Source organism: Amyelois transitella, chromosome 18 (genome assembly GCF_032362555.1).
Source record: "Amyelois transitella isolate CPQ chromosome 18, ilAmyTran1.1, whole genome shotgun sequence".
Lineage (NCBI taxonomy): Eukaryota > Metazoa > Arthropoda > Insecta > Lepidoptera > Pyralidae > Amyelois > Amyelois transitella.
This window is the reverse complement of record NC_083521.1, coordinates 2943384-2968486: the sequence shown is the minus strand read 5'-3', so window position 1 is coordinate 2968486 and position 25103 is coordinate 2943384. Positions and strand designations below refer to the sequence as shown.

Sequence of the window (25103 nt, the reverse complement as noted above, 5' to 3'; positions counted from 1 at the left end):
TAAAAAAAAGACAGTTATAAATAGACACAAAGATTCAGAACCAAGAATCTGAACGTGACGTATCAGTCTTTTCAAGAATGTTGGCTCTGTCTACCCCGCAGAGACATGGGTGTATGTAAGTATGAACTTACAAAGTTTCAGAATTAGACATCATCTAAGATGAGGTTAGAGCAGCGTGCGGCGCGGTGTCAGAAATCGCCGGCAAAATAATGATTTACGCCTATAGACTCGCCGACAAGACCAGTTTATTGTTCGGAAATGTAGGTACTTTTGGTACACGATACTTTCACCGATATGCACTCGTGATATTGGCAATGCAGGCTTGGGGAGGGTCAAAACTAATGTTCGCCCGTATTTGAATTCGAGTTACAAGGATAGTTATTTGATGTAGGTAATTGCTAGAAATTACTTGTTACTCCTTATCTAAAAAGCTATATTAAAAGTGCAATGCAAGTCTTGGGAATTTTATTTTCTATTAAATAAATAGTTGCTAAGGTTCTTACAAAACATCAATAATGCTTTTATGTTCAAGATAGATTCTATATCTATGTATAAGTCTAAATATTTAGATGTCATTATCAAAATTTAAATAAACACATGAAAACATTATGTTTGAGTGAGGAAAAAGTTTATTGTAGATATTGAGATAAAATAAGTAAGCAAGTACAGTACCTACAAGCTAAAATGCTATTGAGATAAGACTGAACTTCTACACTCATACTTCAAATTTATTTAATTTCACAACTTTGACAGACTGAATCAAAATCCCCTCATTTTTTGGTTATATATCGTAAAAAAGAATTGACATTAAAGTAACTCAAGACCAGTCTATATACCCAACAGGTCAATGAACTATTAACTTTCACATATCTGAAGGCCAAGAAAATAAAAAGATTGCTAACATTTATGATTACACAAGAAAAATTAGATAATTATAAGAGAAATATGTGATGGATTTTTTCCATTTCAGTAAATAAAAATTGAAGGCCCCAAATTTTAATAACTTAACTGATAACATAGCTGTTTCTTGAAGCCTATGGATAATTTAGATTAGAATAATAAGTAATACTCTGTATAATAATATGTATATTATGAACAATTTTTTTTTGGAATAACCAAGGTTCTGCCTAAAGCAATGTCTTAGACATGACCTTGATAACCCAATTCTTTTAAAATTTAAAGGTATTGGATTCCCCACAATATTTCTACATCTTTAAACATTTTGCAGTAGTGTAGTTCTTTTGTTCTCAGATGACAACCAAATGTAACACCTTTAGGCTTGTTCAGTTCAATAAGTCAACATTTATGTCAGAAGTGTGCAAGGAGAAATTTTTCCCTTGTATAAGGGAGATTTTTTTTCATAATATCCTAGATATGCTTCTTAATGTGAATTAGTTTATAAGTATGCCTAAAAATTTCATTTTTAAAACTAAGTTTTCTACACTTTTTTATTTATAAACTAGTATTAATAATAATTTATGGATGAAATGCTTTGCAAAAGACTATGACCCTGTTAATATGGCAACCTAACCCAGTCTGGATAATGGTTGTCCATTATCATGCTTATTCATAAACTGGATGTTTCAGTAACAAACTTTGGCCCAGAAGTACAATGTCTATGGCTGACCGAAAAACATACAAGAAAAGGTCATATACATGCTTTGGATTGCTTAATCTATTCAAAGTCATGGATTTTCAAAAACCAGAAGTCAATTTATTGTATTTTTTGTTACACAAATTCTTCCTAATATTTTTATATTCTAGGTCGACTTTTTTTCATATTTATTTTTATTCACATATTTCCTTAAAATGTTTTTTTAATCCTACCTTGAAATTCACTCATGAAGATTTTCTTTATAGTTACGAGGTAAGTGATTACAGTGACATTATCTATTTTCCAAAGATTCACTGGCAGAGGATCGAACGCACAAAAAAATGTAAACTGCAATTAAGGTGGTTGTATAGGTAAGATGGTGACAAAAGTAAGATATAGAAACCTCATACAGAAATAATTTGATAGCACTGTTAGTACTAAAAGTAAGTGTAAATTTGTAGTAATAATCAGCATTTGTTGGAGTATACAATAAAATGATTATATAAGATTTTATTATAATCTTGATTATAATCTCATCTCTTAAAGGTATTATTAACACAAACAGAACAACTAGTAAGCATCCGATGCAACAAAAGCAGAGACACATGAGCCGCCGAAGCCACCAAGGCACCACCAGCAAAAGCAAATGCTGCAATGTGCCGGTATTCAAGCTCATAACGACACAATAACAAGATATTTCATTTCATGCTTTTAGGCCTTTAAGAATAAAATGACCGAATGCTTTCAGTTTTGTTCAATTAACAATTAGAAAACCTAAAAAATCTTGATCTTGCATCAAAATGTTATGACAACATCAAATATAACCTAAAATCTCGTGTCAAAACCATATAAAACTTCATCACATTAAGCCGAAATCGCATATTCATTTCAAGATAACCAGCGGCGAGTGATGTCCAAGCACCCGCACGCAGATACGCAAGCCGATACAATGATACCTAGATGCAAATGCTAATGTCCTATTTGACGAAAATTGGTAAAATAATGTTTCTATTCAGTAAACATCTTGAAATTGCCAAATGCGATTCATACATTACATTAATTTGATAAAATTAATATAAAGAAACATATATTGTGTCGTTGAACTAATTAACGTGAACAATTAATGAAGGTAACGACAATCAAAGCAAAGCACCGCTAGTCGGCTGGCGGTGAACCGGCGAAGCTACAACAAAAATAACCAAATAATGAGACTTACCGCCGACTCTGTACATGTTCGCAGCCATTTTTATACACAATCACTATTCATTAACACTTAATTAATCTACATCTGACACAATTTAAACTATAACACTATGTAATTGAGCTTTTAACAATGTTTTTCATCACGTTAACTCCGGACGCCTTTCGCTGATCGCCATTTTCTTTCACACTACTAATTTGGCCAGTGCGCAGTCGCACTTTTTGGCGAAAACTTCCTGCTCATTAAACAAAGCACCGACATGTCTTTAATAATGAATGCACTATCAATATCAACAAGAAGAACACGGATTCAAATTATATTTTGCGTTATTTTACAAATATTGTTCATAATTGAAATTTAATTTACTATTTCCTAAAAACAAAAAAAAATATTTCATTCAACAACGTCCCATTACTACGCAGAATCACATTCGTTTATACGTAAACACAAATTTTTGTTGGCAATACAGTCAATCCTCTAGAAAGACATCTAGCTTATACAAAACGAAAATACTAAAACGAAATATATATTTAAAATAAAAATAATGATTCCGAACTTAAAATAAAAAACAAAATAAATAAAAAAAGAAATGCACTTTTCTTGTATAATGTAGAAAGGAACGTATTTATGTGACCTATAGACAACGACGCTGAGGTTGTCTATGCTACATCGTTTGTAGTTTATAGTACATTCATAGACAAAGAACGAATTTTTTTTAAATAAAAATAAAAATTGAAAAAATTGTAACAAATTTCTAAAAATGTCCTTGAGTGGTTTTGTTTTTTAACTCAAGTTTAATTGCTTATTTGGTTTTTAATTTTATAAAATAAAATATTCATCGAAACCATAGAGAAATGTAATGTTTCCATAAATGACGTGGCGAATGTGACAGCTGTTTTGTCTATGAAATTTGACAATTGCCAAATCAGCCAGGCAGGTAGTCTGCTAGTTGGATTTCTTTCTCAATAGTAATTAAATTTTCTGAATGAATAATAAGTGGGGCAGTGTTATTTCTTTTAATTAGTTAGTACAAAGTCACCGCATGCGTACCTAGTAAGTTGCACATTGAATATCATAATACATTCTGTTTCCAATTGGAGCTATGTTTTCACGAATGATTTTCTTGTAGATCGGCGATATGTCGACGTACGAGGAGTTTATTCAGAATAATGAAGACAGAGATGGTATACGCTTTACCTGGAACGTTTGGCCGTCCAGCAGGATTGAAGCTACGCGGCTTGTAGTGCCGCTGGCATGTTTGTATCAGCCTCTGAAAGAGCGGCCAGACTTACCACCTATACAATATGAGCCAGTATTTTGTACACGTAATACATGTAGGGCCATACTAAATCCCATGTGTCAAGTTGATTACCGTGCTAAATTATGGGTCTGCAACTTCTGCTTCCAAAGAAATCCTGTAAGTATCCAGTATTGCATAAATGTTTTTGAATTTGCAAGGGATGATGTATCTTTCCTCATATTTAGTGCTTCTGGAACTTGGTGGTGGACTTACAGACTTTCACAATGTTTGTGATATATACTAACTGTAATAGACTACCAAGTGGCAACAAAACTAGCACTTAATAGTTCCTTATTTTGAAAAAAATATCTTTAATTTTCAACAAAATGATGTGATGAAATCAAATCAAGTAATATTGGACCTGTGAAAGAGAGAGAGAGAGAGTAGTATTACAAGAAGCTTAATACTTATTTGCACAAGTTATAATGTTACCTAAAATATTACAATAATTTAAACAATGTATTTGTTTTTTAAGATTCTATCATATTATAAACCTGATGTTATGTAGATATCTTCATTTCGGTAATTTTAACAATTCAACGTGTAAAATGTCATTTGGTTTGTAATCAAATTATATAACATTCCAGTTTCCTCCACAATATGCTGCTATATCTGAGCAACATCAACCTGCAGAACTCATTCCCAACTTCTCCACCATAGAGTATACAATAGCTCGGGCACAGACAATGCCTCCTATTTTCTTACTGGTCGTAGACACATGCCTTGATGAAGAGGAACTCAGTGCTTTGAAGGACTCTTTGCAGACATCTCTCAGTTTAATGCCTCAAAATGCCCTAGTAGGGCTTATTACTTTTGGTCGTATGGTACAAATTCATGAGTTAGGTAAGTGAAAAATGTGCAATTATTTGTTATACATTTTGTCATTGTTTTCACAATATTGTTAGCCAGTGTTATCAAAAAACTTTATGTACATCTTTCTCATAGCTTGGGAAATACTTTAAACTCATTACTTACAAAAATTTCAGACTCCGACTGCAGTTACTGAAGTCAAGTTGAAATGATAATCACTAATTTATAAAGAACACAGTAAACTTTATTTCAAAACATGTAACAATTACATTACAGGTACTGAAGGTATATCAAAATGCTATGTCTTCAAAGGCACCAAAGATTTGCCAGGCAAGCAGATTCAGGAGCAACTTGGTATTGGGCGGGTCAACATGCCAAACCCACAGCAGAGGCCTGGGGCCCCTGTGCCCCAACCTCCTGTCCACCGTTTCCTACAACCAGTCAAGCAATGTGACATGGCACTCACGGATTTACTCGGAGAGCTCGGAAGAGACCCTTGGCCACTGGGTGTAGGCAAACGCCCTTTGAGAAGCAGCGGGGTGGCGTTGTCTTTAGCTGTTGGTCTGTTAGAGGTTACATACCCTAACACTGGCGCTAGAATTATGATGTTCCTCGGAGGCCCTTGCTCTCAAGGTCCAGGCCAAGTAGTTAATGATGAGCTGAAGCAGCCAATTCGTTCTCACCATGATATTCACAAAGATAATGCTAAATACATGAAGAAAGCTATCAAGCATTATGAGGCTTTATCACTGAGGGCGGCGACAAATGGACACTCAATAGATATTTACTCCTGTGCTTTGGATCAAACTGGTTTAATGGAGATGAAACAGTGTTGTAATTCTACAGGGTATGTGAATATTTTTAACTTTTTTCTTAAAATTTCTTTTGAAAAATAAATATCGATCTTGGTAAGTTTAATTTTTATTATAGCTGCAGTATAATTACAAAGTTATATTTTCAAGTAGGCTAATTTTTAAGTATTTTCTTTAAACCAAGAGTGTCCATTATTTTAGGCATTAAAATGTTATGTACTAAAATGTAAATATTTACGAACGCTTGGTCTGGTGACAGTGATTATTTTCAATCATGTAAATGCTTTGATTCCATGCATTTTTAAATTTAATATTTTTTATCTGTTACAGAGGTCACATGGTGATGGGAGATTCTTTCAATTCATCCCTTTTCAAACAGACATTCCAAAGGGTTTTCGCCAAGGACCAGAAGGGAGACTACAAGATGGCATTCAATGGAACCCTTGAAGTCAAGTGTAGCCGTGAATTAAAGAGTGAGAAAATTATTATTGGATTTTGCTTGAGTGGTCACTTTGCTGCTATGGTGCTCAAATGGCCATCTATCTTTGTTTCAGTAACCGGTGCAATAGGTTCCTGCGTGTCCCTGAACGTGAAGGGTCCCTGTGTGTCGGACCAGGAAGTAGGCATGGGCAACACTAGCGAGTGGAAGATGTGCACCTTCACACCGAGCACTACTATGGCAATATTCTTCGAGGTGAGTATCAGGGTCACTGATCGTCTCTGAATGTGAAGTGTAGTTAGTGGCTACTGTTACGGAATCGTTTGCCCGGTAGACCCTGCAGCTCTCCCTGTTCCCAAAAATGCCCCTAATTAGCGGCAGGAATAAATAAAATATAGAAGATTGCAAAATACGGTCTTTACTTCCACTGACAAACAAGAACACACTAAAAAACACTATTCAAAAAATGACATAAAAAATAAAGAAATATTTCGAAACAACCTCCTTGGTCATCCCCAACATACTCCCCGCCTTGATGGTCGAAAGAGCATCAAAAATTATGACTTAAACAACATACATACTCCCCGCGCCTTGATGGTCATCAACAATTATGATTTAAACAATAAATCTAGATGGTACCCTCACTAGACGGCCTGAGCGTGTGGTTTGTTGTTTATAAGGGCAAGGCTCGAACTTTTTCTTTAACTCTTTGTCATTCTTTGTTGGTGACATAAAGTTCTGGGCTTGTGAAACCTCCGGAGGATACAGACGTTGTAACGGCCTTAATCTAACTCTTCGAGACGCTACTCTACCCTCATTGTCAGAACCCGGTATTATCTTAAGTACTGGTTTTGCGCCAATCAGTTTCACTGCATCTGTTGTTATTAACGATAGCTGAGCTCCTGAATCCAATAGTTCTCTTATTACCATGTTATCATTGCAGATGTCAAACTTACTCGTCTGAAGCAAGACTGTTGTATTTGACGCCGTATTCAGTAGAGTGCTTTGGTCTTGGGCTTTGGTGTTTTCTTTATTTATCGATGTGCACATTATGGGATAGTGCCGTTTTTCGCACACCACACATTTCGGAAACTTCCTGCATCTTCTTGCGAAGTGACCAATTTTGAGACAAATATGACATGCCTTCTTTTTGTTTAGGTATTCTTTCTTATTCTCTATATTCATCTTTATAGGTATTCTGCATTCAGAGCTACTGTGTGTAGTTTTTCCACACCAAACACACTCTACATTATCTTTCTCTCTCTGAAAACGTGATTTAAACTTTTCGGCTTCACTAGCAACAGTGAGGAAAGAGGCTGATGGCACGGTATCAGGATTATTTAAATTACCTTTTGCCATGTATATTCGTTCTTCTGATTCAACTTCCTTTTTCAAAAAATCTAAAATTTTGGTCAATTCATTGTCACCTAAAGCATTCAAAAGAGATCGATTCCAAGCTCTGATGATGTCATCAGGTAGTGTTGATTCTACCATAGGGTAAAGAAATGCTGCGTACTTATCTTGAGTCACGCCCAATGTTTCTAAAGATAAAATTTGGGTCATTAGTTGGTCATATAATGATCGCAATGATATTCCCTTTCCTTTGGACGACACTAATTTTAAAAGCTCTCTCACATAGTATTGAATGATAATATCATCTTTTCCAAATCTCTCTTTCAGTTGCTGAATAGCTTTCGGGTAATTCGGAGCCGATGGAGGGAAACTCTCTACCAAATCTCTAGCACTGCATCCTTTTTCGATACTTTGTATCAAATATTGGAATTTATCGCTGTCATCCAACTCTTCATCCAAATGAATTTTTTGAAATTGCGTCCAAAATTGCAACCATTTCTTTACAGTTCCATCAAACTTTGGTAACTCTAATTTTGGAAGCTTAAGTCTATGTCCTTTTTTAGAGCTAGATGTTGATCCAATTACGGATTGATGCTCACACTCATTTTTTTTCCATAATTGTTCAATTTTATATTTGATCTGATGGAACTCACTTGAGTACGCGTCGTCCGACTCCATGTCGTATTCGAAAAAATTTTCATCGCGCTCTGGCTCGTCAAGCCAGACGGACATAATTTTATTCTGTAACTCAGACAACTCAGCGAATAATTCTTTTAATTTATTAAACTCCGGAATTGCTCTATCAGAATCATCAGATTGCAAAAAATTTAGAATTTTGTTTTTTACCAATGTGAACCTCCTCCTTGTTATTTTTCTGTTCGCAAGAAGGCGATCCATTTTTTTTATAAGTCACGGTCGCCACTTATGTTACGGAATCGTTTGCCCGGTAGACCCTGCAGCTCTCCCTGTTCCCAAAAATGCCCCTAATTAGCGGCAGGAATAAATAAAATATAGAAGATTGCAAAATACGGTCTTTACTTCCACTGACAAACAAGAACACACTAAAAAACACTATTCAAAAAATGACATAAAAAATAAAGAAATATTTCGAAACAACCTCCTTGGTCATCCCCAACAGCTACATTAAATTTGGATGGACGAAAATTTAAAAAAAAATACTGAAAGCCGGTGTAGGTAACCTTTTTATTGAATCTTCTAATCTTATACACTTTATAACAGGGTCTAAAAATTAAAATTTGGCGTGTAGGTTCTTTGTGTGGTCTTAGACATGCACCAAGAGACGATTTTTCGGGAGAACAGAAATAGCGGGTTATTTCGTTTTACGCGGGTTTTAAATATACTTTAGGCATCAATATCTTACCAAATTTTAGTTAAATTTATCTAGTGGTGTGTTGTTAGATATGATAGTTACCATACATATGTTACATTCAAATCTTAACAAAGTTTACTTCCACCAGGTGGTGAACCAGCATGCCGCAGTGCCACAAGGCGGTCGCGGCTGTGTGCAGCTCATTACACAGTACCAGCACTCCAGTGGCCAGCGCCGTGTCAGAGTCACCACTGTCGCTCGCAAGTAATAGTTAACAGTTATTTTTCTTCTTTAGTTTAGCGGAACGGGTGAAGATCGACAGCAAATAAAAAGTGTATACTAAGAAACCTCTGTCAGTCACAGTCAAGAATATGACGCGCTCAGCCAATAGTAGCGAAGAGTCTAAATCGCGCAAGCAAAGATTTCATGGATTAGAGCATAAACAACTTCCAACAACACCTAGCTTTGCAGCAGATTTTCCCTTTGGTTGCAGTTGAGCCCAAATTATTGCTTCGTTTAAACTTCTCTATGCATCCTAGCACATCTCTAGTGAAAACAGGGAAATGCTTCTAATAAAAGAAGGCTGAAATAAAAAAAAAATGTGTAGTAAATATTCATCCACACTAATAATAAAGAGGAAAGATTTGTATTTTTGTATGTTTGTGTGGAATAAACTCAAAAACTACTGGTCCGATTTTGATAAAATTTGGCACAGATATAGAATAGACCTTCAAAAGTGACATAGGCATAAATTTGTTTTGAAATAAATTTATTTCAAAATATAAAACACAAAAATATGTCCACCCGTGCGAAGCCGGGGCGGGCCGCTAGTCTTAAATCACAGTTCATTTTTCAACCGAGACAATTTCTCATAGTTGGGGCGACGCCGCAGTGAATCTCCACCACATAGCGGCGGGCTTCGACCAGGAAGCCTCAGCAGTAGTGATGGCTCGGCTGGTGGTGTACCGCGCCGAGCTGGAGGACGGGCCCGACGTGCTGCGCTGGCTGGACCGCATGCTCATCAGACTGGTGAGCTCACAGCTTCCATTAGTGTCGCCAGACCAGCAGACAGGCTTCAAGACTGTAGCTATTATTGTAACTTTGGAAACCTTTGGGGCAATGGCTCTTCCTTGACTGGTTTTTACAAAAAACGATTGCCGTCTTAAAACTTAATATTACGAGCAGGAGATGAATTGTCGAAAAGCAGACATCAGGCCCTGAGCATAATGGATGAAGGTGTGCCTAGAGACCTGGATGAGAGGGAATATCGTCTTACCTCTGCTGCTGATAACAAGTGCACCCATAGACCACATTAGGAGCATACATGTCAAATGTCAAATCTATAACTGGCGGTTTAGACTTTAGTCTTTGTATGTCAGTCAGTTATTGTCCTTTTTTTTTACTTTTTAGATAGATCAAATTATGAATTTTTCTTATCACAGTGCCAGAAATTCGGCGAATACGGCAAGGACGACCCCAACAGCTTCCGCCTGGCTGAGAACTTCAGCCTGTACCCGCAGTTCATGTACCATCTCCGTCGCTCTCAGTTCCTTCAAGTTTTTAACAACTCCCCCGACGAGACCACTTTCTACAGGTAAATATATTCATAGCTCTCTTGTCTTGGGCCTAGGTCTTATTCGTTAGTGAATTTTTTTGAAAAATTCACTAAAGTATAACTTCGATCAAAAACTAGTGTATAATAAGCCTTGTCACAAGATTAGGGGATAGGGGCAACATAACTATAACTAACATATATGTAGAAGACCTATCAATATGTCATGTTTTAGGAGGTGGACTAGCCTATCACCTAAAACATGACATATTGACATGCAACATGATATCTTTGAATCTAGTGAGGATCTTGGTAGAATACGGGTTAGGTATAGGTTCCCTTGCAAAGGCTACAAATATCAGACGGAAGTCGCTTCGGATAAAAACCTCTTACCCAATCCGGGTTCATGATTGAAAGACGCTTCTTAGATTCTCCTCCAGAGAGGTGAGGATGAAAGCGGGACCTAAGCCAAGAGGAATTTTTTTAAGCCATCTTTTTTCTTTCCACAGACACATGCTGATGCGCGAAGACCTAACACAATCCCTGATCATGATCCAGCCGATCCTATACTCTTACTCCTTCGAAGGTCCACCAGAGCCTGTCTTGCTGGACACATCGTCAATACAGCCGGATAGAATACTGCTTATGGACACATTCTTCCAGATACTGATATACCACGGCGAGGTCAGTTTAAATTACAGTACATGAATATAAGTTAAATCGTGAAACGAAAAGATAATAGGAACATTCTAAGTACCTAGGTTTTTTTAATGTAATCTTGTTAACAGCGTCACAAAGGCCATACTCCGATTGCTTATTTCCTGATTTTGCTTCTGAATTGTGGATAAAAATGATCCCCGGTTACTACTTTGGTAGGACACAACTGAGAATAGTGCTAGAATGATGATCATGAATCTAATGAATTTGGTCTCCTAAGACATATACAGAATGAGATGGCGAGCTCCTCTTCTTAGCTTCAGGAAGCCACAGGACAACATTTTGTTTTCATTCATCTCTATTCCATCATAAAGCCAAACAGCTGAACATGGCCTTTCAGTCTTTTCAAGGCTTTTGCTACCGTGGCTCTGTCTACCGCGCAAGGGATGTAGACGAAGACTATCTGTGTATGTATGGTTGTTTTGTAAATTCCATGACATTAGTGCGAAAAAGACTTGTGAAATATATTTATTAAATTAGATTTAGAAACTATAACTTTTACTTTTCGCACATTGATTGCCAGCTTAATTATCCAACAGACGATAGCCCAATGGCGCGCCCTCCGCTACCAAGACATGCCCGAGTACGAGAGCTTCGCGCAGCTGCTCAGGGCTCCCGTGGACGACGCGCAGGAGATCCTGCAGACCAGGTTCCCGGTGCCTCGCTACATCGACACCGAGCATGGAGGCTCGCAGGTACCAATCTTTGAGGAATAGGCTATTACACTCTTTTTTGAAAACTGTTTTAAATCAATCCTGAGACTGTGTTATACCTATAGAATTTTTATTAAAATTTTTTGAAGCCGAAAAGTGCTCTAAAAACGATTTATTATTTATGATTTTGTATTTTCGCGCGAAAACGCCATCCGCCATGCTGTTTTGACTCGTGACGTCATACTTTTAGTAAACAATACAAAAAATAGGTTATGTTGGATTGGTTGTGTAATAATTTACCTATTATAATTGTGTATTGTAAGAGAATGTTTAATACAATAAATACTTACATCGCTGTTTTAACATTTCTTAACTCAGCAGAACAGAAATCGGGATTGGACGCAAAAAATTTCGCCACCATCAACGTATTAATCCTCGGTAGATTTATATTGTCTGCTTTCACAAAACCGTCTTCCATGATTCTATTAAATTATTAAAGAGTAAAAACCCAAAAACGTGATAGAAATTTTAAAATTTCAAAGTAAACAGAGCCTGACATCATCAATATGTTTTCGATTCGATATTTGTTTACTAAAAGTATGACGTCACGTCAGTACCCAACATGGCGGATAGCGTTTTCGACTTTTGAAGAACAGATTAAAAAAGAGGATTTTTTAAATTGAATTATAAAATCCATATTGCACTTTTATGAATAATGATCGATGTTTTTCTTTTATTTTTTACAAAATCTATAAGATACGTGCATTTTTATATTTTTTTTTTACATGGTGTAAAATAGCCTATTAGTCAATATCACTACTTGAATCTTAATTCCATTTAAGCTATACCTCTGAACGTGGCCTTTCAGTCTTTGCGAGATTGTTAGCTTTGTCTACCTCGTAAGGGATAAAGACGTGATTATATGTATGTAGTTATATGGTTCCCAGCATCAATACAATAAAGAATAGGACCACTTCATCTCTTTACCATGGATGTAGTAAAAGGCGACTAAGGGATAGGCTTATAAACTTGGGATTCTTTTTTTAGGTGATAGTAACCTGTCACTATTTGAATTTCAATTCTATTATTAAGCCGAATAGCTGAACGTGGCCGATCAGTCTTATTATATGTATGTATGTATTAATTTTACACTTTTGGTAACTATTCCTATGAAGAATTCGACTAAGGGGCGATTAGATACCATATTGCCACAACATGCCGCCATTTTATATTTTGGCACACATTATGGCTGCTGAACACGGCGAATGTATAAATTTAGATCATTTAAACTCTTATTTTGTTGTTATATCCCATCTATTTGCCATTGGTAGATCCTATGCAATAGGTCAATGTTTGTATAGTATTCTATTTTATTAAAATAATTAATAAATATAAACTGTTAAATTAGATCGACTTTAATAAAGTCTTTATTTTTGAAGCAATTATTTTACTTATTTTAAATAAACCGATTACGCTGTCTCGATACTGGGGGGTGAATTCTTCGTGCCCAAAATCCTTTCCAGCATGTCATTTACTTTCTGTTGAGTTTTCAAAAAGTTCCTGAAATGAATATCGTCATATTCATTATGCCTAGAATTCAACGGCTGTTGATGCCGCGGCGCGACATTTCTATGACTTTCCCCCTCTCTTCCACTCGAAAAACCATCTTTGTTAACCCTCCACCTCCCGTTTTCCCTTTCAAGTTTCTCATGAAATTTTTCACTATGGCGGTAAGCAGGCAATTTTTTCAAATTGCTGTTGCTAATGAAATCAAAATAATTTATATGCTGTCTATTCTTCACGTTGTGGTAAAATCCCAAATGTTCCTTTGTGTGTTGATTATGCCGTGATTTGAAATTTTGTGTTTGGTCGTCATTATTATCGGCAATGTCGTGATTCTTTGTAACTTCTTTATGAGAGGGATTTATATCGTAATGTGCCAATTGGTAATACTTCTCTAGTTCAGACAGGTTGGGAATGTTGTGTTTTTGACTTATTTTTCTTTCTAAACTTGCTTGGCCTCGGTTTTTGTGCAAGTTCTCCATGAATGTTTTAAATTTGCTATCAGATTTGTCATGGTCCTTCTTGACTGTTGGTTTCTGTGTGGTCACTACAACAATTTGGTTTACTATTTTCACGGGACTTGCCATCGGTATCACCAAAGGCGCAACCTCACCGGAGTTCGTTTGTATTATTGAGGGCAGATTTTCTATCTCTTGACGCGTCAAGTCGCGATACGGGTTCATCACTACTTGCTTTATATTCGGCATTGTGTTCAATGTGTTTTGTGACAAACTTTGAGTAGGTATAACGGGAAACAAAGTACCGCTACTTCCTTGGTTTCGGTTGGGGCGTGTTATCATTGCATTTTTTGACGTATCGACCTTTTCGCTTATTGCTTTGACTCGTTCGTATAAATCTAAAATTTTTTCCATGACCTGATTGACGTTTCCAGTCCAATTTTGGGGTTTGATGGCTGCAGGTTTTACGGTATCTGCAATGAAATTATAAAATTTTACTACTCAAAGTTTCAGTCAAAATTGTACAAAATGGTACTTCTGCTGAAACTTTAAACTGAAACAATTTAAAATATTTAATAATTACCAAGCTTTATTTGTGATGTTGTTGCTCTGGTTGTCGGTATAGTTAATGATGTCGGCGTAACTGTAGAGACTTGAGTAGAAGTAGGTGTTGTTACATTTATAATATGACTCAAGTCTTTCAGAACAATTTGTTTCACGGTATCAGCCACTTCTTGGATCGTTTTCGTCGGTATTTTTTGGTGGCCATTAAAATTTTTCCTTATTGATCGTCTTCTATTAGTATTATCGCAAGAAGGGTCCATTTTATTTTCTCGTTCCCTTACATTAACCATTTTCGGTTCTGTGTTTAATATTTTTGGAAATATATTAAGTTCGAAAGGATTATAGAGTCGCTCGTTAGCTTTTAAAATATCATCGATGCTTTTATACACAGTATAAGGCACATTATTTCTATCAAACGCTTGCGATTCTTCACTTTTTGATGTATACTTATCTATCATTTCTGTTTTTACTTGACTGTTAACCATATCTTCTATACTTTGTCTGCTGTTGTAAGATTTGATTAAATCCTTATAAAAAGGCAATAGTAGTTCCCCTAAGTCATTAGTAGCACTTCTTTGTGTAGTGGTAGTAGTTGTGGTTGACAAACGCTTCATGTTGTCTTGAATAATTTCAGCAATCCATCGATCTATATCTCGCTTGGTTGGAGCGGAGCCAGAATTGACCGGTGGTGTAGTTGCAGGGTTGAGTAGCGTTATCTGTGTCTTATAAAGCGGTGTTGTAAATGAAATCGTTTCTTTATCAATACGTTCTTGGTGCCCACCAGTTAAGATGTTTTTTGACGTGTTTTTTCTTGCCATTGTTTGCCAAAAAGAAAGAATATCATGAATTTTGGCGTCTACATTTACTTGTGTTGTTTCTGTAGTTGACGATTTTTCAATTGGCGTATAGGGCTTGCCGTTCATGTTCTGGCTAAAAAAATTTGTTACGATATCTTGTGCGTTTGTTATTTTATGGGTTTCAATGTGATTTTCTTCTTTAAACTTTCTGTTGGCCATTTCGTGATAGTCAGTAATAAACTTAAGTATTGGATTAAATTCATGTTTTGTTTCTGCGTTGGTATAATTGAAATATACTGAAACAATATTTTCTTGAATTCAACATAAATATTACAGCAGCTTTATATTTTTTTAGAATTATTAAAGTTTATGAAAGTTCCTTACCAACAGTAGTAGAGAAAGTAGTGGTCACTTCCGTAGGCTTTTCAGATTGTGTGGTCAATGCGAGTTTACTCACTGCACACTCTCGGGGCATAGTCCTAAAACCGGTTTAATCAGCACAATGTTATGGTTATTTAACGACTCGATTAAAACCTATTGCATAGAAACAATACTCACTCGTTGTTCATATCACCCATGTTGATATTATGCCGTCGCAGTTTGCTCAACAAGGCGACATCCATATCTTCCTTTTTTAGACCACTGAACCACAGCACGCATAACAAATCTGAAAGGTTTTGATAGCAATAAGTTTGTTATCCCAGGGTTGTATTACCTACGCGGGTTAAGCCTTTCTCGTGTCCGTTTTAATTGCAATATTATATTATATGGAACCTTTTAGCTGGACAGGTTCTGTGCCTTGTGTGTTTGCGATCGCGATTGGTGGGAACGTACATGTGACGGCGACGGCTGCCAGCACAGCGCGGCACAGTATAGCGCTCATACTCTGTGAGGCTTATCGCCGAACGCGGCCCGACGCCGACCATTTTATTGTTTTATTAGCTTGTCGAATCACGGCGTGCGTTTGTGTGTTTCCTTTTGTGATTTACGGACAGAAATGTGCGATTAATTATCGTCGATTGTTTGGTGAAGCGGTTGATTGGTTTTTGAGATAGTTAAGATTCGGACCCGTGAAATGGAAATGTTAAGTTCTTCAAATGGATGACTTAATTTAACGTTATATTTATTGACAATGTGATATGGAATGTTAAAATTTCTATGAATAACTTTGTTGCATAAAATAGTATTACTTATGTTATTTAAAAAATGGTTTCTTTCCATTGGTTCCCGGCACCAAAAAATAAGAATAGTCGTATTCTTTTTTTTTTTTGGCTCCATCCTCCTTTCGTCGGGATTTAGCAACCTGTCACTATTTGAATCTCAATTCGATCATTAAGTCAAACAGCTAAACATGGCCTATCAGTCTTTTCAAACCCGATGGCTCTGTCTACCCCGCAAGGAAAACACTAAATAAATATATGTATGTAGATATTATTTAACTTTGAAATATACCACCGTTATCAAATTGAGATCCTTTAGATAATTAGCCGTCTTTGTTCGTCTGTTTATTTGTAGTTATAAAATCACGCAACAGAATTTAATATGGTTTCGAATACGCGCCGACGTTTTCATTAAACTATCCCTGTCCCGTTTCACGTCATAATAAAAGCGAAACAGCGATAGTTTATCGCGAGATGAATACGTTGTCGCGCGTTCCATGCTAGCCTCGCAAGAGGATGAATTATTATAATTGAGTTAGTTCAACGGAATATCTACCAAAATCCCTGCAAATTCGCATATATTACCGCGAGTTGCATGCAGGGTAATTTGATAAACGGTTGACTGTACCCATTACTGGAGATAATCTTTTGGGCAAGGGCAAGCTCAGTTATTTATTTACATCAATTTGTTTTTTTTTTCAGGCTCGTTTTCTTCTTTCGAAGGTGAATCCATCGCAGACGCACAACAATATGTACGCGTATGGAGGGGTGAGTTTTGGTGACATATTTTTGAAAACAATCAAAATAATTTAATAACTTTTAAAAAAAAATTAGTTTGAGCACCTTATCTGCTTTTATAAAGTCGAAATTAACGTCAACACTTGATTTTTAGCATCAATATTTTAATTTTAAGCTTTAAAAAATGTTGATTCTGTACCAAAAAAGCTTTTGTTGTTGTGATAGTTGTTAAAATAACAAATTAAACATTTTATTAATTGAACAAGAATCAATGTAACCGAGGTTTATCAATGAATTTTTTAAATCAACTAGTTTGTATTTATACAAAAAAAAAAAAAATTAAAACTAAAGAATGTACGTAGCTGCATTTCCTGTATTTTTTTAAATTTCAATTACTAATTTTTATGAATGAAGTTTCTTTCGTTAAAGATTTTAATCAACAAGAAATGCATGGTTTTAACATTTTAAGAACTAGTCAAGTTTTAAGCATGGTTTTGATTTGGATTTTCTTTTTGTTTCATCCATTGTTACGGCGATACCAGGCGATGCCGATACCATCAGCGGTAGACATTTTTTTTTATTTTTATAATCCAAAAAAGGGGCCAAGGGCTTTTTCTAATGCCATTATATTGCTTTCTAGTAATGTATGAGCACTGCTTTCGCTTTTTTGAAAATTAACAGCTGATCTTATGTGCTTGTTTTTTCTAAACATTGATGGGAACGCGCAAGCATGAAAATGGTCGAGAAATTAAAACCCGTTTTTACAGCAGAATGATTTATATTTCGAGTTGGAGCGGAAGAGACAAGTAAAAATGTTATTTGAGATTAGTGAAAACGAGCTTCTATTTCTTGACCACAAGTTTAGTTTTATTTTAAGACATGAAATAATGTGGTTATTATTTGGTCATAATTGGTCCATGTACAGTCAGATATATATTTAATCATGGTGGACATCGTTTAAGCATGCGTTCTCGGTTAATAGGTATATATTTGATAAAATAATTTGATTTGGGATTAAATTTGATTTGGCAAAGTTAGTTGAATTAAGAAAATAGAAAACACGATGCTTGCGATGAATGGATTTCACATAACAATTAAATTTTCATCTTGACGTCTAGCGTAGCATCAGATATGAATTTTGTATGTTGAGTCGATTCGTGGGACGGCGGTATTGACTGCTTAACTGGTGATGGTGTATGCTCTAACTGGGATTCTATCAATACTATGTTTTCTGCTTTGGATAAGGGTAGTATTCTAAGCAGTAGTATACATAATGGGAACTGTCAATTAATATTGCTCTAGGGATTATTTCATTGTAACTATAAAGAGAGAAATGAGTCACTCTTTGTTAATTTTCATGTTTGGAGCACATTATTTTTTTAATATTGTAACCTAACTACATTTATTAATGTAGTGTAAATTGGTGGTGTAAAATTGCGTATGATTTTTGGTTTAACATATTTGAGGTTCAAACACACCAACACCGCTTTTGAACTACATCGCTTCTGATCTGCTTTTGGTGTGCTCGGGTCCTTATTGTTTTAAGACTTCCAAATTAAACCTGAACCGAACTAGTTACGTGACTTTTGAAATTATCTCTCCGAAAACTTTTTTCGGCGATGTCATTTCATATAACCGACATTTGTTAAGTCTTTCCTTCTCATGGTTTTCCAGGACGGTGGCGCCCCCGTGCTGACAGACGACGTTTCGCTACAAGTTTTCATGGAACATCTAAAGAAGCTGGCCGTATCGTCCACCGCTTAACATTATACCCTATTTTTGCGTCACGCAAAATACACTTTATCATACATTTCGTTATCTGTCTGTATGGACTAGTTCCTGGCATTTATTACTGCTTTAGAAATAGATTATCGAACGTTAATCGCAAAAAAATGTGTCAATTGCTCCACTAAACCACAGAAGCTTAATAGAAGCGTTAAATGCTGACAGAATCTATAAAGATTAGGACAACCAATGTTTGTCTACAAAAACAGACAGTCGAGTGGACAGTTAAATTAAGAATTATTATAGGTACATCGTTTTAATGATTACGTCTGTCCTTAGAACTAGATGGAATTACTTATAAATATGGAACCATTATGATGTACCAATTGCAGACAAATACGAAAGATTGATAACAAACACTTTTTACGGAATAACACTGTAAATTAATTATATTGAAATGTTTATATAATTATCCAATATTTATTTATAAGAAGAACGCATATTTTACTTTCTTTTTCAACTTTTTAATCTATGTACAGTTCGGAATTATTTCAGACTTGTAACAGTTCTTGAAATTAAAGGTATTAAATAAGAACACACTTTATTGATTCCTTTGTAAATCGTAAATAAAAATCTGAATTTATATATAAGAAAATATTTTTATTTGGAATTAACAACACGCTACCTTAAATAAATACAACTTAAGTTACTCTTAACTATTTGCAAAATATTGGTAACATTTGTTTGTATACCCTTAAACGCATAATCAAATATGACACCTAAATTGTCACCCTAGCTAAATTAGGGTTTTATTGTTTACTTCTAATAAAAAATATACAAAAAATAAAAATACCCAGCAGTTCTGTATGTATGAAAGGTTAATTCGTACGGATCTTCCATCCTCTTGGTGTATGTGTTGCGGGGTTCCTCACGAACTTTATTATGTCATATGTGTGTTGCGGTATACGCAGACCATACGCGATGTGCCTATACGAGGTAAATGACCTTTGTTGCCCATATGACCTTTCAGTAGTAAGGCTTATTTCAATTACACTTTCCTGACTTATTGCAAATGATTAATCGATTCGTTCATTCTCAATTTTATCGGATGGTGTGGTTTAATTTATCATCGCCATATATCTTTACTTCTTTATTTCTTAAAATGGGGTTTACCGAAAATGTAGAGGGAAAATTTTGACATTATACAACATACATACATATATATAGTCACGTCTATATCCCTTGCGGGGTAGACAGAGCCAACAGTCCCAAAAAGACTGATAGGCCACGTTCAGCACTTATTATATCAACGTTCGTGTATAACTCCGCTGGTTGCGTCGTCCCTGGGGCAAGACAGGTCTACAACGCTTACGAAAGAGTCTGGTGACATTGTAGAAATTCGAAAATGGGTATGCCTCCTCGAAAATTAATGGATGACCAATATGACCATATTATATTTCCACTTGAATGTATTCGAATGCGTAAACCGTTTATAACACATGTACTATATAATTTATCACCATTACCATACCTCCAGTACATTAATACAATTTATCTATTTTCAGTACATTTAAGTCACACAAACAATACCACTAACAAACACAATGATAGTTACTGACACACCAACAGTCAACTTTTGAAGAAGTAACTAAACGGAACGGATTTATTGAACGATTGACGAAACCAGTTGGATCATAATGCCACAATATCCTTGTGCCTTGTATCTGTATATTTCTAGAATTACTACCACCTATAGCATTACCTAAATGCAAACATTAATTTCTTGCGATAATAAGCATGCTACCGTAAAACTGTATCTATCCGTAAATGCTGACGAAATTCGGACCTGTTTACGAATCCTACTACTATTATAAAGGCGAAAGTTTGTATGGATGTATGGATGTTTGTTACTCTTTCACGCAAAAACTACTGAACCGATTACCATGAAATTTGGTATGTAGGTAGCTGAAGACCCAGAATAACACATAGGCTACTTTTTATCCCAGAGTTCCCGCGGGATTGATAGGGTTTCCATGCGGACGAAGTCGCGGGCGGCCTCTAGTATTAAATATATATCATATGGCAAATTATGTAAAAAACTAAAAATATTGTATATACATATATATTTTAGTAACGCACCAATAAATACACGTGTCACACACGTTGAAAAGTTAATTTACAAACAAAGCAATTGGATATTCCAATTTTTGCGTCAAAACAATTATTATAATAATGTTTAGCGTGACATAGATTTTATTCTTATTATATTAATATCATATACCTACCTACCAGACCAGTAACGGCTCTATTCTACCATGTACCAACTAAACAACATCAATGTCAAAACAGAATATTATAAGAGACATAAATAAAGAGAAAATATTTTCAACCCTCATGCTATCAAAAATTGAAGCAAGAAATTGACAAAATGTAATATTCTTTTTTACAAAAAGATGTTTAACATAATTTGGTATAATTTCAAATTAGTCCACAATGTTTACTGATCTAAGACTGAGAAAATAATATAGAAAATATTTTTTTTATACACTTATCTGACTAAAGACAAACTATTTTTTTAATTAAAAATTAAGATGTCTCTGCTTTGCTTTGTTATTCTTAAATTTGTAAACAGAGACAGCATGAGAGTTGACTGTGTCTTCTAATTTGCCGACGTAAATTAAATTTATAGCACATTAAAGTCCAAACTCATTTTTTAGTAAGAAGCCCATAGATTAGGAGCCCAAGTATGATGGTCAGAATATACTTGATGTATCTGGTTCAGGAGTTTGGAGGTCAATTGAGGAACCGGATGGACATCTTCTGCTCCACATCTGTCCTCTCCAGGGCACGGCAGAACTCTTCAAAGGAGATCATCTGGTCATTGTTGGTGTCAGCTTCCAGAATCGTCCGTTCTGCTATGCTGGATAGTTGTTCTTCACTGCAATAGTTTGAATGTATATAAGATACTGTGTATGTATTACTATACTGGTTATGTTACCTATCCTATTATAAAGTTGTTTTAGTAACAAAAAAAACTCACATGTTTGACCTCCACAGCCTTAGCAGGGGAACCTAACCTTAATATTGGATCTATCATGGTTACACATCCATTCGCCTGAATGGGCAGGATTTCTAACAATTTTCCCTCACCATAAGAACATTAGTTAGTATTCAAACTTACATACATAACTTCGAAAACAGTCATTGGTGCCTTACGCACCATTATATGGTACTCTACTGATTCGACCACAGGCGTTCTACATCACTGCCACCTATTTTTAATGATATTTGGCACAACAAAAAGTCCAAATCAGGAAAAGAAAAGCTTTATTTTTTGTGGAAATGTATTATGTATGTAATTAACTTGTTATGTAATTATAAGTGGGTGTCAGCTAGGTCACGGAAAGTGGCCAGCTTTGTAATAAAATAACATTTCTGGTAAATTTTTTTTCAAACCCCTCCTTTTGCTGAAAAGTAGTGGTTAGTGAAGTTTCTAAAGTTTGCTATTTTTGTTGTGAACCTATTACATTAATTGGTTTAAAGGGATTAAGATAAATTGGTGATTATAAGAGCAAAGTCTTGTGTGGTATATGTTTTATCATTATTTAATACCAGCATATAATCTTATCTTAAGGATTAACTACAAGATATGGACTGCTATGTATAAACAACAAATATCTCTAATGATATAGAATACAAATACTTATCCCTTATATGTGTATGTAACCCTATACATGTGAATGAAACTCTGTCTATCCCTTACACTTTCACGCCTAAACCACTGAACTGATGTTTACGAAATTTGGTACAGAGATTGTTGACCCTGAGCAAGAACATACTTTTATTATGATTGATATGATATACCACGCCTGTCTAAAATCTCATTTGTAATGAAAAATGAAATACTAAACCTTAAAATAATGGAGCCAAGACTTCAATGAAAGATTGCAGAATAAAAATAAGAAAAAATTCAACACAGAAAGATATAAAATAAAATAACTAACCTTATATTAGCTCCAACCATCATATGTAGAATTGCCAGAAGCTCGTCCCGGGATATTTTGCCATCATTGTCCAAATCATACATTGAGAATGCAACTGAAAAAATGTATTCAGTTTTAAACACTAGGCAATAATAAGAAAAAGGGTATCATTATTTTTATAAAAGATTTTTGCTGGATTAATGAATAAGCTAAATGAAGGCCTTTTAACACAGTAAAGTGTATTTTTTTTCTACTTGTTATAAGAAGTTAATTTTTTATTTTCTACAGAATCTCTGTGAAGTTAGGTTTATAGAGGTAAGTTAAAGTCAACTCACATCGTAGTTTCTCTTCACGGCTATTTAATTTGTTTTCCCTATTCTTCCTTATGGGCCGGAAATGTGACAGCACCCTCATGAACTGCAGGAAGTTGACTCTATCATCGTGGCTCTCAGCGAAGAAGGAATGGACAATTCGTTCACTGAGCGGATTGATGGCGAGCTCGGGGATGCGTAGGAAGTCATCGCGTGAGAGAGTTCCGCAGTCATTCTTGTCTAGCGATGTGAATCGCGAGTAAAGACGCTCAATTTGGTTTGGTGTGACTGAAAAATATATAGGTATTTTTATTAATTATACTGCACATCTTGGTCCAATAAGAATTTGTAATCTGAACTGCCTTTGAATTAATTTAAATCATTAAAGTAAATAGTGATAAAAACAACAGCTTAAAATGCCTTTGGAAGCCTAAAACTTTAACTGAAACTGAAGTTCTGATCAAAATTAAAACAACTAAGCTTAGTAACCTTGTAAACGGTATTACAAGTCATAAGGCAGATGCATAACCACTGTTTCATGTTATGACATAGCTCTGAATATGATGAAGGTTTTCAAACTTTTAGACTTCAATAAATTAATCCCAACATTTAAAATGAGTCATATATAAATAGTAAACAAACTTACATCCGGTTTCTTCTTGTATTTGTGCAATTTCTTCTTCTCGCAACAGTAACGAAGATTTGTTACCCATTTTGTGTTAGCACTTTATTTTGACCTTGTTAGGCAGCTGCACGACCTTCCACTATAAGATTACATGCAGTTTCTGCACTAGCATTTAACAGTAATTGATTATCCACGTTTTTATCGCCGCAATTATCTCCCCTTTAGGTTGAATTACGCAGTAGTCGAAATTTGTGGATACTGCACTCAACGGTTTACAAAGTTATGTTTCATTCAAACTATTTAGTTTATAAGGAATTCAATATTTTATTGACCTTTGATAAGTAATTACACTTTTCCTTACGTAGTAATAGGTATACCAAATGAAATAAGCTCTATCTTAGCACTTGACGTATTTGCCGATTAATAACTGACAATGACAGTGAAATATGCCAATAAGCAGCTGAACGTTACGTTTCGTTCCACGTACCTACTTAACGGGGTTTTAAATTGCGTTCATTTTTTTACCCGGTTACATCCTAACCTTTCCGGAGAGGAGCTGGATTGCGGTTTTCCATTAATAAGAAAATAAAAATTAAAGCGTTATCGTCGTGAGGGGTAGGCAGACACTTCCATCTTTCCATTTGATCCCTGCATACTTCAATTAATAGTTTTTGTGCTATTGTCTACTATTTTGTTTTTTGGGATGGGGATAGGGGATGACCCCTAATATACTAAAATGGGGGTGAAAGTCTTTCGTATAACATATTATATAAAAAGATTGTCAAGTGTAATGATTTCAAAAATAAGGATACTCTCATTCAAACATGTTGCTAATAGCTTCTTGATACAAAAAATCAGTAGAGCCAGCTATCAAAAATTGAGAATAGGTATTAATACATGATGTAATCTTGTATGTGTGTACGATATATAAGTTTTAAATAACATTGAAAAAATAAGAAAGTAAATAAATACTTAAACCTGTGATAAATTTATTTATATATTTTTTGTTTTAATTACACAGAAGTTCTTTGTATACTGTGTAGGTACATATGCGTCACTGGCTAGTTATACACAAAATTATGTTTAGTTTTATCAAAGAATGTTAGTGAAAAAAAATTAAATTTTAATATTACCATAAAGTTCAGTGAATGCATATTGTAAGATCATAACTATTATTTCTATTGTTGTTAAAAATCAGTGCATTAAAAACTTAATTTTTTTTTTCAATATAACAAACAGTATTGCGTTACTTAACGATGATAATGTCATGTGTTTTGAACTTTTGTATAGTAGTTTTTGCAACCTGTAACTATTCGAATCTCAATTCCATCGAGAAACCATACAGCTGAAGGTGGCCTTTCCGTCTTATCGAGACTGTCCCTGTCTACTCCGCGAGGGATAAAGACGTGACTATATGT

The 25103-nt window shown here is 35.1% G+C and overlaps 4 protein-coding genes across 6 annotated transcripts in view; 1 reads left to right on the top strand and 3 right to left on the bottom strand.

Annotated features, from left to right (window-relative positions):
* Window positions 1–3205, bottom strand: part of LOC106136272 (metastasis-associated protein MTA3) — a 45492-nt gene extending 42287 nt beyond the window's left edge. The window contains exon 1 of one of the 2 annotated variants that reach the window (XM_060949188.1): window positions 2811–3205. In XM_060949188.1, the coding sequence (XP_060805171.1) occupies window positions 2811–2838 (28 nt within the window). In that variant the 5' untranslated portion in view covers window positions 2839–3205. The remainder of the gene's footprint in view (window positions 1–2810) is intronic. The other variant, XM_060949189.1, reaches the window with a different exon arrangement.
* Window positions 3206–3695: 490 nt separating this feature from the next.
* Window positions 3696–20521, top strand: LOC106136231 (protein transport protein Sec23A). Of its 2 annotated transcripts, XM_013336714.2 has the most exons (14): window positions 3696–3848; window positions 3925–4212; window positions 4683–4938; window positions 5182–5752; window positions 6048–6190; window positions 6272–6411; window positions 8988–9103; window positions 9715–9868; window positions 10282–10433; window positions 10901–11075; window positions 11648–11803; window positions 17006–17071; window positions 17584–17604; window positions 18716–20521. In XM_013336714.2, the coding sequence occupies exons 2-14, from the start codon at window positions 3934–3936 to the stop codon at window positions 18803–18805; spliced, it is 2319 nt and encodes a 772-aa protein (XP_013192168.1). In that variant the 5' UTR covers window positions 3696–3848; window positions 3925–3933; the 3' UTR covers window positions 18806–20521. The 2 variants fall into 2 exon arrangements, with proteins under 2 accessions (XP_013192168.1, XP_013192170.1); XM_013336716.2 differs by lacking the exon at window positions 17584–17604.
* Window positions 13191–17304, bottom strand: LOC106136232 (uncharacterized). The gene is made up of 4 exons (XM_060949356.1): window positions 15702–17304; window positions 15528–15622; window positions 14366–15439; window positions 13191–14255 (listed from the first exon to the last, which is right to left on the bottom strand). Exons 1-4 carry the CDS (start codon window positions 15764–15766, stop codon window positions 13231–13233), a joined length of 2259 nt encoding a protein of 752 aa, XP_060805339.1. The 5' UTR covers window positions 15767–17304; the 3' UTR covers window positions 13191–13230.
* LOC106136233 (calcineurin B homologous protein 1) lies at window positions 18834–24103 on the bottom strand. Its single transcript, XM_013336718.2, has 4 exons — window positions 23707–24103; window positions 23085–23348; window positions 22771–22864; window positions 18834–21704 (listed from the first exon to the last, which is right to left on the bottom strand). Exons 1-4 carry the CDS (start codon window positions 23771–23773, stop codon window positions 21560–21562), a joined length of 570 nt encoding a protein of 189 aa, XP_013192172.1. The 5' UTR covers window positions 23774–24103; the 3' UTR covers window positions 18834–21559.
* Window positions 24104–25103: the final 1000 nt, after the last annotated feature.